Source organism: Schistocerca cancellata, chromosome 1 (genome assembly GCF_023864275.1).
Source record: "Schistocerca cancellata isolate TAMUIC-IGC-003103 chromosome 1, iqSchCanc2.1, whole genome shotgun sequence".
NCBI classification, from domain to species: Eukaryota; Metazoa; Arthropoda; class Insecta; order Orthoptera; family Acrididae; genus Schistocerca; species Schistocerca cancellata.
In genome coordinates this window covers 539,703,853-539,720,024 of record NC_064626.1, presented here as the reverse complement: position 1 = coordinate 539,720,024, position 16,172 = coordinate 539,703,853, and the positions used below count along the sequence as shown (strand labels likewise).

Below are 16,172 nucleotides of genomic sequence, written 5' to 3'. Positions count from 1 at the left end.
ACTTGGGTGTATCACTTGCAGTCCTGACAAGATGTTTCTCAGACATTCAGCATTTTATTGTATTGTCCATAAAAAAACTATGTCGTCCAAATATAGTAAACACATGCTTAGGTTCAGTCTTCAAAGTAACAGATCTGCAGGCTGCTGAAATATTGCAGACATGTTCCTCAGACCAGAAAGCATCCTAAGGAATTTATACATTACTGAAAGTATGACAAACGCTTTTTTTGGCCTGTCTTAGGAACAATAGGAACCTGGTGACAGCCTGATTTAATAATCTAGCGAAGTGAAGTACTTGCAGTTCCTCAACCTATCTAAGTTGTCGTCTACACAAAATAGCAGATATGCATCATACGAGACCTCTCTTCTAGAACATATTGTAAATGATAAGGGACTTAATAGGACTGTTGCACAGTCTAGCATTCCCTGTCAGAACCTACTGATATGTTGACTTTGTGGTTGGCAAGTATTGCCTTCCTTCAGCAGCAAAGCAAATTCCTCTGATACTGGATACTAAAGGCTTCTCTCTCACTGTGATAAATGTGACATTTTCTCACGCAATTGAACCCAATGCTGGTGGACGTGGAGGCTTCTAGCGTTAGCAACAAGTTGCGCATTTCACATTTCTCTGTAACTGCATTCCCCCTGCTGGAGATTGTTCATCATCACTTACCTCTTGTATACTGACCATATAATCCCACATGGGATCATAACATCTCTTACTTTAATATTACCCAGTGTGCGCCAGCACACTTTTTCCTATTCACAGTTTCAGCCTTTCCAAGGTCCTGGTCGGCTTGAACTTGGGGCAGATCTTCAGTTTCACTCTCCAAGTGGATCCAGCAGAAAGGTAGTTCTGTCACGATCTCAAATTTTTCATCCAGAGAACTCTTCCTGTACTGCCACGTATCGTTTCAGGTGCATTGACTTTTAACACCAAGATGTGGTTCAGCGGAAATTCGAGAAATAGGCCTTTTTTCACCTTTTCGTGTCGTCCAGCATACGGTCTATGATCTGTAGACAACGACAGCTTCAAAATGGCGCAGAAAATCGCACCCCAGAATGACATCAAAATTGTGTCCTCTTTAATAATTAATCCATATGAAAATTTTATTTCCTCCAATTAATTATCAATTCTACTTGGTGATTTCCCGTTTTCTTTATCAAAAACACTAAACTCGCTTGAGTGTCTATTCAGTGAAAACTTTCACACTGCTCCTCCCGATTCTACCACAATCACGTTTGCACCTCTTATGAGCCACATTCGGTTTACCTAGTCTTATCGGGAGTGTGGAGGGTTAACAGCTCTGGCTACTTTAGGCTTTCCATGATTAGGGTCTTTCATTGACTCTAAAATTGTGCGAATCATCTCGCCGAAATTTGATCCATCTCGAGACCAGGGTCAGTTAATGTCAAAGTGATCACTTACTCTACAATGTGGATAGCAAGAGTCTGATAGCTTTCGGTGATACCACCTGATTTACAATTTGTTTCAGTCATGAAAACGTAGTGGAGGTCGTTATTGTGTGAAGGTATGGAACAAATTGCTCAATCTCTTTGCCTAGTTGTACAAGACAAACTGCAGAATGCAAAGACGAGGGTGACACGACTTTGACTTCATACCCTAGTGGAGTGATGATGTCCTGGCTAAATACATCAACCACTCGCTGTTCAACCTCTTCCAGCAAGACGTATTTTCACGTTTCATCTTACCACAAGATAAATGTATGTCATGGAATTGTGAATTTACAGAAACTTCAAAATCTTCTCCCTGTCGCTACCTAAAGGTAAACAACTTATCCCAATACTAACTCACATTTACTGTGTCTCAATGTTGCTCTCTCACCCCTAGGAAAACTTCCTGCGTTCCTTAATGTGTTTACCGATTCCACATGGGTGCTTGCACCACCTGATAGATTTAAGCACACCACATGCAGCTGAAACTCGTCTGACTGTGTGTACATGTGATCAAAATCTCATACACTCTGCAAAAAGCTGGATACATCCTCCATGGATTTTCCCGAAAAGGAGGGAATGAATGCAGCTACTGGAAAAATAATGATTATATTAGACTGTGGGGCTCGAGCAGCGAAAGCCTGAGGTTCCTTAGGCGCCTTAATGGTAGCCTGGACACAGTAATCATTTTTTGACACCGACTGTTGTGCCTGCACTCCGTCTGCTCCTACAACTCATACTTCCTAAATTAAGAGCATTTATCTGTTCCTGTGAAACTTTAATGGGACCTCACTACTGCTTGCGAGCGTAACATGTAGTGCTGAAGCATGAGAGCGAACACACAAGCATGAAAATATGTTTTCCTTACAGACCATCTGGTGAGAGATCCCACTTCACTGACGCCAGAATTGTTCACTGAGAGGGTGAGCTGAGTGTTGGAATTTGATCAGCGTGTGGAAAAAGGTGAGCATCTGTATGGTCTGCAAATAATCAGCAGGAATTAGTAACTAACTTCATCTTTTATTTCAGTATACAGAATACAAGGGGCATGCTAAGAGACGGCGAACGAGCCACAAACTATTTGCGGTAGCGATCGCGGCCGGCTGCAGTGAACCCGATTCCGAAGAAAATAGGGAGGGAAGCGTGAAAGGAAGTGCATGTTGTTGGTCCGGCAGCTAAAACAAGAGAGTGAGCCAAGTCTGGAATCCATAATCTACTCACATTCTCCAGACGAGGACTACTTGTGACTCCTTCCCTACACTTTCCACTGGTCGATGCAGGCACTGCTTGTAAAGCATGGCTTCCAACGGTTATCTGTTGGTGCTAATCTTTTGAAACAAAGTCCTACTCCGGCAGGTATGCCATGAGAGCAGTACCGTGAATGGATAATTACAAAGGTGGAAAATTTTAATTCCGAATATATAGGCTATAAAACGCACCCAGTAATTCCTCCGACAGGTGGCGGCCTGAGCAGCCATTTCTTTGGTACGGTTGTTTCACACAAAAGCTGTGGAGTGATATTAGTAAATATCCATCTCCATTTGCTTAAAAATTCCAACCAAATCATGCGCGATGTCCTGGTCTATATGTCTACTGCAATATCCCAGGCAGCTCATCCTTCGGTAGAGCAATTTTTATATGGTACAGCCACTGAATTTAAATTTTCTCGAAAAGGTTTTTAGTGCTTCCTTGCTCATTCTCTTTTTCAGTACTATTCTTCCTGTGTCATTGCCATTCCCGTCTAGGAGGAATGGTAGTTTCTCCTTAACGTCGTAATGTACAAAGACGAACTCGAAGAGTTTACCACATAGATAAACCATTAAATGAATTACAAATTACTTACTTTAATATTACAGTTCGCTACTGCTCTAGTTGTTATTGCCACTCACTTCACCAAAGATTTTAATAATCACGTGAAGGTTCCGTATTATTTGGTAGTTGATATTGATATGTAAAGAAATACAGCCAGTAAACGTTTTTGAGAGCCCTGGAACCACACTTCCAATCTGTAAATGTTACAGCCTTCCCCGGTATGGCAACCACGAGCGACCCAAGATGTACAGGAAATATAAAGCCGGCCTATAACGTCAGACATAATATGTAGAACATTACGCATTTACAAAAAGCTTCTTATAAAAAACGTGAGTTGATGGGGGTTCGTTTATTGAACCACCAGTGGACCATAACCTCAGAAAAGCCTAAAACTGAAATTAAAAGAAAGCTACACCTAACTCAGTAAATCTAGCAAAGAGGCAGGCTCCGACCTTATCATATGCTGAACCCTGGTCACTGGACTCTAGCAGGTGAGTCTTCTGCAGAGAGTTTCACGTATGACGGAAATGCAGCATACAGCATTATGTGGGTTTTAGAACCATTTAGGCAGACTCTAATTGGCTCTTACTCTGATCATCAGACTCAAGCGTTTGATGGATCACTTCTAGCCAAATTAAGATGAGTTGGGGGCAACCTTGAAAAAAAAAATCTGAGATGGTCATTGATCCATTTAGCACTTTAGATAGGTATTCAATTATGCAAATATAACAACTGTTCAGTCTCGTATAATTCGATCTAACCTACATATAGTTTCTCTATAACGTAACGTAAATTATCATTATCGGCAAAATAGGCAAACGCTTAATACTTGATAATAAAGTGAGCTACGTGCAATGAGGATGGGTGCCTGCACGACCTTGAAAGCTCGATGACAGAGGCTCGCCACTATGCACTGTAAATTCCTTGAATACATTTACTAAAATGTGGGGACAAACATGGCGGACTAGGAGTCACATATAGAACTACAAGATCAAAGATAGTGGGGCAGATGGTCTGAGATCGAACAACGATTGCAACATCTATCGGGGTGAGAGATCAAATACGAGAAAAATTGACAGCTGAACCGGCAGTCATAGATAGAACTGATAGAGCGAGATGGATGGTGGCTTTGGGCTACATAGGCGTAACTTCTGTTGTAACATCCTTGGCTACCAAGTGTCAAACTACGAGAACAAGTATGGTGGAGCATGGAGTCAGAGAGCGTACTAGCAGACTAAGGTGTCATCTCTGGGGTACAAAATAAGAGCTATGGGAACAAAGCAAGGTGTATCATGCCATAAAATTGTTTCGAGAGTGAGAGCCTGCCAACTCATCAAATAAGAGAAATAATAGTAGGAATAAGTTTTTCACTGAGTAACAGAGATCCTTGTTTCTCGTTACTTTTCATAAAAAAACTATTTTTTTTTCCTTTCCTAACGTTCCTCAGTACACAGACAGCCATTGATGCTGTACCTGCCTCATGGTCACTGGTTTCCTGCTCTATATTAACTGTTTCAAAAAGCTTTGCTCTGTTTGTAACAAGGTATATGGCGCTGTTCTCAAGATATGGTTATTTAAGTGCCTTCTTGAAACATTTGTTTAACAATCTTAGACGAATCTAATTCTGACACCAGTTTTGATCACGACTCGTTCTATAGCTGGTAAAATGAAGTGTCCTCCTACAACAACAGCATGGTCAGGAAACTCGTTCACAATAATATACAGATTTTCAGTTAAGCTCTCTGCCTCTACACGTCCTGTAGTAGAAGATGTAAGAAAGCATCTCACTGTCATTTGGAGTCGCCTTTCACGCTTACCTTCACCAAGATTATTTTATAACTCGGAACCTGTAGTAACTGGCCCCAATACTTTGTCGTCATTGTTACCTTCAATAAGCGAGGCCAAATATATAGGACCTACCACAAGTGCTACTGCTGTCTTATAATACAGTACAAACATTTTCTCTTACCAATCTACAATGATAATCGTGCCTTTCTAAGAATAAAAAGATTAATCTTTCTTCGATTACAGCAAGTAATTTATCATTGCCCCTGCGGATGGTTACCTTTAACTTACAAAATCCATATGTACGCATCAAACGACCTCAGCCGCTTCCTTTGTGTTGTGCATCATCGATTTATTGCGTGGAGCCCTACAACCCCACCCGATAGTAGAAGAGAAGAAACCTGCATCCGAAATCATAGCAGATTTGTGTGAGCCTCTGGTTTAGACATTACACTCAGCTCCTAATTACAGGACCACTATCGACTCTGGGTAGGATTTTACAAATTGTGAGCCATTCTTTCACACCACTTGTGATGCTGGCTGTCTCCACCAGTCCTGCCAACAGCTTGTAAGAACTATGTATGCCCTCTGAACCCAAACATTAGGATTCTGTCTTTGCAGCATGAGTGGTTGGATTCTATAGCTAACATCAGAAACGCTTGCACATCTCAGACAAAACTTCCCGTCAAATACTAAAAACCCAAGCACATGGAAAGAATTCTGCTCCTTATCAAACGCACAGAGCTCTTACATCTGCTCTTGAACTAAAATAGGACTTTTCTGCTTTGTCATAAAGTTAAGAAAAATCCTGTCTTTTAGAACTTAATCTACTGCCTGTAACAAACATATTACTTGAAGAACTCGAATGTTATCCAATCAACAGGTTTCAAACAAAATTCAAAAACACGTTAAATGTTGTTAAAAATGTACAAAAACGCAGAATGAAAACTTAGTACAAAAGTATCCGGTAGCACTTTTGCTCAGAAGCCAGCTCAGAACGTAAAGACGATATTCATATCAGATCAGTTATTAACATGAAGAATGTTCCCACATACCACATAGGAAAGCTTACACACACATACTTGAGTAAACATTTCAAGCTAGAGAACAACACAAGTATAAAAACTCTTTAGAATTAATCCTAAAAATGTAAGCTACAGAAATCCTGCCATCCACAAAACTCATATTCTTTGAAGGAATGACTTGTATAATTCAATCCTGCTTGACACAGCTAACGTAATCGCAGAACAACTGACAGGAAACCTAGAAGTTTCAAACACCCCTAAAGAAGAACTGATACAAATCTGAGAAGTAATAATTGAACAAACCTACTTTCAATTTAACAGTTCATTCTATCTACTGAAGGCAGCCTGCCAACAGGAAGCCATTTTCACACACACTAGCAAACATCATAATGAATGACACTGAAAATAGATCTCGTAGGGGATAACTGGAACGAAAAATTTGAAATATTACACTGTCACGCCGGCCGGAATGGCCGAGCGGTTCTAGGCGCTTCAGCCTGAACCGCGCTGCTGCTACGGTCGCAGGTTCGAATCCTGCCTCGGGCATGGATGTGTGTGATGTTCTTAGGTTAGTTAGGTTTAAGTAGTTCTAAGTTATAGGGGACTGATGACCTCAGATGTTAAGTCCCATAGTACTCAGAGCCATTTGAATCAGCACTGTCCAAGATATGTAGATGATATCGTTTTCCTCACGGATGAACCACAAGAAGATACAAACAGTTTACACAGACAATTAAATAAGATACACCAAAACATACAGTTCTATTTGGAAACAGAAATAAAAGAGATGTCAAAAATCACAAAATCTAACAGCAGACACAGTTTCAACACTTTAGGCAAGGAAACAGATAAACACATATAATACACAAGGAATTAAACTACCCACAGTCTCATACAATGACAGGTATCGGGCATACGGTATACAGACTGCGTAAAACACCGCTAAACAAAAAGAACTATCAAGAGGAACTAAAAATGACAGTCAACATAGCACAAACCAGTGGACACAACAGCAAGACGTTATACAAAGCATACAGACTAGATGACAACATTAAAAGAAAAATACAAACAGAACACAACAAAATTAAAAACAGCTCAGACAACATGTGACAGTAATCACAATGCTGTTCGTGTCAGAAACATATCCCTCAACATAAAGTAATACACCATAACATACCACAATTAACGTACACACAAGATTATTAACATCTTCAAAAAATAAAATTAACATATATTCAAGACAAGTAGCACAATGGAGAAGAAAATAAAGACAGTGATAGAAGGAAATTGTTACTGAAACAGTTCAGGAATACAGGAATTAACATGTAATAAGTGTGACTCTCAGTATATTAGGATGACTACAAGAAATTTTAACTTTAGGTACAATGAACGTGTAAGGTCACTGAAGCGTGCCCCAACCCAACTTTCCACTCCACTGTTGTCCTCTAAACTCTCATGATCTCTCAGTCAGCCCTAAATCACGTGAGCAAGAACACTTGTAGTGTGCTACAGAATAGGTCATGTGCAGGGAAGTGTTCAAATGTGACATATCAATTGGAAGAAACTTGTATCCTGTGTACCTAATAAATACATAAGAATAAATCTGATGCATGAATAGAACATGTTATAAATGTAAATGTAAAAAAGAAAACTATATAGTCGTAAATAGAAACAGATATAAAACAATCACTACAGAACTCGTATCAAAGTTAGTATAATTAAATTATTTTCCTTTTATTATAGCGCACTGAAGAAGTCTTTCATAAACAGGTGAAGCACGTTTGTTGCGTTAAAGAAATTCGGTTCCAAAAAGTGGAATTTTTGTTACCTATATGATAAAGTGTAACTGACGTAGCAACTAGGGAAAAACGGATGGAAATGTTCGTAAAGTTAAAATGTGTGAAGTGCACAGAAATACATTGCTGCAGGAAAGGAGTGGGTTTGACGAGTCATGTTTTGCAATTTTTCTTTACAGTAAAAGCTTTAGTGGGGAATTAATCAAATTCAATAACAGAACACTGACAGGATAACAATACAGAAACCAGGAAGCAAAGGATGTTCCACAATTGTCAGTAAGTGTGGATCACCAAAAATCACCCTATACAGTCCATTGCTACACGGAGTCCTCATCTTTGTTTTAAGAGCCAGTAGTAGCAATTGTATAAACTGTACACTAAGTGAGGTCTGAAACTTAATTGGATGTTAGAGTTGTCACACCTACATGCCACCAGCTGCTTTGCTGACTGGTACTTACATTTTGAAGTGATATGATCCATCAGTTCCCTATATTGTTATGTAATAGCATTCATGATAGTACGCATTTACGAGAAGTGAAACGTGCTGTGGCATTACAGGACTGTCTGCATCTTGGCTATGTACGGCGGAGCGAGTGTAATAGCGTGATCGCCTGGTTACGCATGGCTAGCACGTACACAAACGGTGTGCAGTGGCAGGTAACGACTGGTAAAACCCAGAAGATGGGACAGACACGCACGCTGTTGACCAAGTGGTGCTTTCCAGTCATCGAAATTAACGCGGAGTACATAAGAAATACAAAAAAATAGAATGTATTACAACCTCAAAATACGTGAGGATGTCAAATTGTGCATCTGAAATTCACGAACCCACTGTAGCTCTGGACGCCACTGTAAACCTCTAGTTTACGAGTAACACAGCCTATTAACATTAATTTTAAGTAAAACTACTCGCAAACCAAATCAGCTAAACTATTCATCGGTATATGAAATTGAAGCTTGTAATGCTGTAAACATGTAATAACTTTGCCACTATTTTAATTTCAGGTAGACAAAGTAATGATGACTATAACGAATATGATTAAAACAAATGAACCAGAGGTCAGAGTAATGCATCGAACTCGTACCATGACGTAAGCGTGTGTTCCCTTATAACCTTCATATTTCCCTAAATATAGAAATGTTAGTTATAACTGACATTTTAAAATTAAGTATTATGTTGATAGAGTGAAACAGGTACATCGGTAATAGTTCAGATCTGGTGTCTGTTACCTACAAATTTGGTGCATAACAAGAAAGAGTTGAAGTTTGTGTACCTTTTTGTCCTGAAACAGTCATTTGCATATATACACTTCTTTACGTTTTATTTATTTTAAAACAGTGCATGCTGGCATCACTCAATACTTTTATTGATAAGTGCTATTATGTTCATATCAGAATGATTTAGATGGTGGAAGAGTAATCTGCATGAGAAGATGGTTTTTTCGAGATGTTTCATTGTAATGAAATCGATGTAGTTCTAGATTATGATCATTTTAAAGACAAAAGTCATGAATACAACTATCTTCCTGGAAATACCCCGAACATACAGACAAAACTGTGGGTGTAGACTTCAGTTTATAAATGTATGGACGGATGGAAGAAGAAGATAGAATGCAGACAGACAAGATAAATGGACAGTAAAGTTAAAAGAAGAACAAGATACGTGGATAGAAGACGAAGCTAGAATAGAAGAAAATGTAAGATAGATAGAACAGCATCTAACATATCACACGACCAATAGACAGCAGTCACGATTTATCTGTCATTCGAACAGCCCCGCACCCACTGTTACTCTGAACCACTTCAAATCAAACAGTAAAACCAACGGCATGACTGTGACGTTCAGGTCTTAGTTAGGATACACAGTAGTACTACCTCATCAACTGTGTTATTGTTAGTGTTACTTAATCCCCTTTTCTGTCCTTGTTTAATACACGTTCAGTTTTTAAGAATTGATTATAGATATAGAGTACTCATTACTTGTGAAGAATCACAGTTATTTTTACCTGAGGCTGCAGGTCTGTTTGATATTCTAACCTGACAGAGGTAGTAAATGTTGTTTGAATGGTTCTGGTACCGGCGCCGTATGAATTCACTGCTATCTCCACTGCAGAACCGTAGCCTGGTGTCTGCCAGCAGTCGCACCGTGTGACGCAGCGTGCCGCCCTGTGCTAAGAAGAGCCCCGCCTGTGAGGAGAGAACACACGCTGAAGTAAGGCAAATTCTGTAACAACAAAAACAATATCACGAACATTGCTAATACATAGCAACAGGTTAAGTCACTTGTGAAAATCATCTTGTCAAGACCGAAAACTTCCTTGGGGAACGAGGAGTTCAATAGGGTCACAGGCCGAACTGTCAACTGGACACAGGATACTTGCAGCTTTCAGATGTCGGAACACTGAATAGATGGTATCACCACATAGGCCGGAACGAATGCTGTAAGAAGGCGGACAGAACTGGATTCGATGAGAAAGGTCTACAGAGATTGTATTCGTTTTGTAACCGGCAGGAGAAACCAGCATTAGTATATAAAGGTAATACCCAGAACATGTGACTGTGAGGAGATATGCATAAACATTTTTGACCTGTAATGAGACCTGACCTTAAGCGACAGGAATCAAACTCCGTAAATAAATATGCACAGCGATTCCGTGTGAACATTTCAAAGGAACTACTGGACTTCTTTTTCTCTGTAACGGACATTTTCAGCTAAAGGACCAGTGGCGCAGCTACCGAGAGGCAATATAAATCTACAAACAGGTTTCCTTGTATCCCGACGCTATCCCTATGCTAATGACCACGAGACCTTCTCCGGCTCAGTTTCTCCCTGACCCAGTGCGTCACTCCCTACCTAACCTGATTACCCAAGACTCCTCTCAAGCGGCAACACTGATGGCGATCTCAATGCGGACGCCAGATCAACACAGGATGCTGTGAAAAAGTACTCCCACCTTCATTCCATCCACCACATGTGACCTCTAAGTCGCTGGATTACAGGAGAACGTCACCAATCCCAGCCACTTACATAACAGTCTTTATTTGTAATCGTGTACAAATTTACCCACATACACAGGTCTCCTTGGAAATCACTTTTCTTATTTCCCATTTAATCGCCTCATTTCTTCAAAACGGGATTACATAATGTTTGGACCCCACCATACTACTTTGTTTTTTATGCTACTAATTACAATAGCTAGGATGTATACTAAGTTGTCTTTACATGCTGTTATTCTTCCCATAAATTATGATGACAGAATCCGTTATCTATGCACTCGTTACATGAATTTACATACTAATGGAAACTGATATCCTCTGTGAAACCTATTTATTCAGATTATACAATTCACTGTTATGAACTCTTTCTATTCATTAGTTTTGCTGGAAATTATGTATTTCAAAAGTTATTGTGTATGTAAGTTTTCGATCTACAAGCATCCATAACAACTAGTGAGCTAATAAATAGATCAGAAGAGTAGATTATCTCTGTGTACGGACGCAGGAGGAGCTGGCCACTGTTCGCGAACAGCTGAGCGTGTTGATGGCCGCGGTCAGCCGTCTTCAGGCTGCTGCCTCGGAGTGTAGCGGCAGTGGGGAGTCTGGTGCGTCGCAAGGTACACCCCAGGTGTTACATGCTTCACCCACTGTCCCTGCTGTCGAGACATCTTCGCGGGTACCGGGCGCGGTTGGGCCACCCTCTCCCCAAGGGGAGTGGCGGGTTCAGCGGCGTTCGCGGCGCACGAGGCGGAGGGTCAATGTGGAGGCTGGCCGTGTGGCATCGCCCGCTCTGCCTGTGAGTGGACATGTGGCTGCTCCTTCAGCAAGGTCCGAGCAGGCACACGGGGGGAGGGGTTTATTAGTTATTGGGAGCTCCAACGTTAGGCGGGTGATGGAGCCCCTTAGGGAAATAGCGGGAAGGTCGGGGAAGAAGGCCAGTGTTCACTCTGTCTGCTTGCCGGGGGGTCTCATCCGAGATGTGGAGGAGGCCCTACCGGCGGCGATAGAGAGCACTGGGTGCACCCGACTGAAAATTGTTGCTCATGTCGGCACCAATGACTCATGCCGTCTGGGTTCAGAGGTCATCCTCAGTTCGTACAGGCGGTTGGCGGAATTGGTGAAGGCGGAAAGCCTCGCTCGCGGGGTGGAATCAGAGCTAACTATTTGTAGTATCGTTCCCAGAACCGATCGCGGTCATCTGGTTTGGAGCCGAGTGGAAGGCTTAAACCAGAGGCTCAGACGATTCTGCGGAGATCTGGGGTGCAAATTTCTCGACCTCCGCTATCGGGTGGAGAAATGTAGGGTCCCCCTGAATAGGTCAGGCGTGCACTACACGCCGGAAGCGGCTACAACGGTAGCGGAGTACGTGTGGAGTGCACATGGGGGTTTTTTAGGTTAGAGAATCCCCTCCTTAGGCCCGACAAGACGCCTCCTGAGACGCGGCAAGGTAGGAGTAGGCAAAATGCAACAGGGAATAACAATATTAATGTGCTAATAGTAAACTGCAGGAGCGTCTATAGAAATGTCCCAGAACTGCTCTCATTAATAAACGATCACAACGCCCATATAGTACTAGGGACAGAAAGTTGGCTGAAACCAGACGTAAACAGTAATGAAATCCTAAATAGGCTGAACAGTGAAGGAGGAGGCGTGTTTATAGCGATAAGAAGTGCAATAGTATCGAAGGAAATTGACGGAGATCCGAAATGTGAAATGATTTGGGTGAAGGTCGCGGTTAAAGCAGGCTCAGACATGGTAATTGGATGTCTCTATAGGCCCCCTGGCTCAGCAGCTGTTGTGGCTGGGCACCTGAAGGATAATTTGGAAAATATTTCGAGTAGATTTCCCCACCATGTTATACTTCTGGGTGGAGATTTTAATTTGCCGGATATAGACTGGGAGACACAAACGTTCATAACGGGTGGTAGGGACAGAGAATCCAGTGAAATTTTTTTAAGTACTTTATCTGAAAACTACCTTGAGCAGTTAAACAGAGAACCGACTCGTGGCGATAACATATTAGACCTTCTGGTGACAAACAGACCCGAACTATTTGAAAAAGTTAACGCAGAACAGGGAATCAGCGATCATAAAGCGGTTACGGCATCGATGATTTCAGCCGTAAATAGGAATATTAAAAAGGGTAGGAAGATTTTTCTGTTCAGAAAAAGTGACAAAAAGCAGATTGCAGAGTACCTGTTGGCTCAACACAAAAGTTTTGTCTCAAGTACAGATAGTGTTGAGGATCAGTGGACAAAGTTCAAAACCGTCGTACATTATGCGTTAGATGAGCATGTGCCAAGCAAGATCGTAAGAGATGGAAAAGAGCCACCGTGGTACAACAACCGAGTTAGAAAACTGCTGCGGAAGCAAAGGGAACTTCACAGCAAAAATAAACATAGGCAAAGCCTTGCAGACAAACAAAAATTACGCGAAGCGAAATGTAGTGTGAGGAGGGCTATGCGAGAGGCGTTCAATGAATTCGAAAGTAAAGTTCTATGTACTGACTTGGCAGAAAATCCTAAGAAATTTTGGTCTTATGTCAAAGCGGTAGGTGGAGCAAAACAAAATGTCCAGACACTCTGTGACCAAAATGGTACTGAAACAGAGGATGACAGACTAAAGGCCGAAATACTAAATGTCTTTTTCCAAAGTTGTTTCACAGAGGAAGATTGCACTGTAGTTCCTTCTCTAGATTGTCGCACAAATGACAAAATGGTAGATATCGAAATAGACGACAGAGGGATAGAGAAACAATTAAAATCGCTCAAAAGAGGAAAGGCCTCTGGACCTGATGGGATACTAGTTCAATTTTACACAGAGTACGCGAAGGAACTTGCCCCCATTCTTGCAGCGGTGTACCGTAGGTCTCTAGAAGAGCGTAACGTTCCAAAGGATTGGAAAAGGGCACAGGTCATCCCCGTTTTCAAGAAGGGACGTCGAACAGATGTGCAGAACTATAGACCTATATCTCTAACGTCGATCAGTTGTAGAATTTTGGAACACGTATTGTGTTCGAGTAAAATGACTTTTCTGGAGACGAGAAATCTACTCTGTAGGAATCAGCATGGGTTTCGAAAAAGACGGTCATGTGAAACCCAGCTCGCGCTATTCGTCCACGAGACTCACAGGGCCATAGACACGGGTTCACAGGTAGATGCCGTGTTTCTTGACTTCCGCAAGGCGTTCGATACAGTTCCCCACAGTCGTTTAATGAACAAAGTAAGAGCATATGGACTATCAGACCAATTGTGTGATTGGATTGAAGAGTTCCTAGATAACAGGACGCAGCATGTCATTCTCAATGGAGAGAAGTCTTCCGAAGTATGAGTGATTTCAGGTGTGCCGCAGGGGAGTGTCATAGGACCGTTGCTATTCACAATATACATAAATGACCTGGTGGATGACATCGGAAGTTCACTGAGGCTTTTTGCAGATGATGCTGTGGTGTATCGAGAGGTTGTAACAATGGAAAATTGTACTGAAATGCAGGAGGATCTGCAGAGAATTGACGCATGGTGCAGGGAATGGCAATTGAATCTCAATGTAGACAAGTGTAATGTGCTGCGAATACACAGAAAGATAGATCCTTTATCATTTAGCTACAAAATAGCAGGTCAGCAACTGGAAGCAGTTAATACCATAAATTATCTGGGAGTACGCATTAGGAGGGATTTAAAATGGAATGGTCATATAAAGTTGATTGTCGGTAAAGCAGATGCCAGACAGATTCATTGGAAGAATCCTAAGGAAATGCAATCCGAAAACAAAGGAAGTAGGTTACAGTACGCTTGTTCTCCCACTGCTTGAATACTGCTCAGCAGTGTGGGATCCGTACCAGATAGGGTTGATACAAGACAAAGAGAAGATCCAACGGAGAGCAGCGCGCTTCGTTACAGGATCATTTAGTAATCGCGAAAGCGTTACGGAGATGATAGATAAACTCCAGTGGAAGACTCTACAGGAGAGACGCTCAGTAGCTCGGTACGGGCTTTTGTCAAAGTTTCGAGAACATACGTTCACCGAGGAGTCAAGCAGTATATTGCTCCCTCCTACGTATATCTCGCGAAGAGACCATGAGTATAAAATCAGAGAGATTAGAGCCCACACAGAGGCATATCGACAATCCTTCTTTCCACGAACAATACGATTCTGGAATAGAAGGGAGAACCGATGGAGGTGCTGAAGGTACCCTCCGCCACACACCGTCAGGTGGCTTGCGGAGTATGGATGTAGATGTAGATGTAGATGTAAATTGTAGACCAATTTTTGCTCACAGCAAAGACATGTTTATTTTACGATACCTTAACGGACTATTATCGTCGTTCCGTGTGCCTAGTTAGACAACTTTTTGATCTCCTTCTGGAAAAATTACTTTGTGTGCCAATTAATTCATGTTTCGCATCCTTTTGGCGGAATATAATTCAAAGCTATCCGTCAAATGCTAGTGCAAGGAGAGCTGTAACGAGGCCTGGTCTTTACCGATAGGAATCAATCTCCGTAAATATACGAAGTGATTTCGTTAGAACATTTGCAAAAAATTACTAAACTTCTCTGTTTATTTACACACATCAAAAAATGTTTTGCTTCACCTCGGTTCCGAGAGTTCCGGAACCTGTACACGAAATTGGAATAGAGATCAACGTAAACATCATTTCCGCCCTTTTTATTGCTCATGAAAACCACTCATTGCATGTTGTAAGACCATACAGCGAGACCTTCAGAGGTGGTGGTCCAGACTGCTGTACACACCGGTACCTCTAATACCCAGTAGCATGTCCTCTTGCATTGATGCATGACTGTAGTCGACTTGGCATACTGTCCAAAAGTTCATCAAGACACTGTTGGTCCAGATTTTCCCACCCCTCAAAGATGATCCGCCGAAGATCCCTCAGTGTGGTTGGTGGGTCACGTCGTCCATAAACAGCCATTTTCAATCTATCCCAGGCATGTTCGATAGGGTTCATATCTGGAGAACATGCTGGCCACTCTAGTCAAGGGATGTCGTTATCCTGAAGGAAGTCATTCACAAGATGTGCACGATGGAGGCGAATTGTCTCCATGGACGAATGCCACGCCGAGATGCTGCCGATATGGTTGCACTATGGGTCAGAGGATGGTATTTGCGTATCGTACAGCCGTTACGGCGCCTTCCATGACCACCAGCGGCGTACTTCGGCCCCACATAATGCCACCACAAAACAGCGGGGAACCTCCACCTTGCTGCACTCGCTGGACAGTGTGTCTCAGGCGTTCAGAATGACCGGGTTGCCTCCAAACACGTCTCCGACGATTGTCTGGT

At 41.9% G+C, this 16,172-nt stretch overlaps 1 protein-coding gene across 1 annotated transcript in view; it reads right to left on the bottom strand.

The window, feature by feature from the left end:
• The window catches only part of LOC126188954 (odorant receptor Or1-like), a 248,796-nt gene that overhangs the window by 224,530 nt on the left and 8,094 nt on the right, over positions 1 to 16,172 (bottom strand). Inside the window, exon 2 of the mRNA XM_049930750.1 lies at positions 9,911 to 10,060. Coding sequence (XP_049786707.1) covers positions 9,911 to 10,060 — 150 coding nt within the window. The remainder of the gene's footprint in view (positions 1 to 9,910; positions 10,061 to 16,172) is intronic.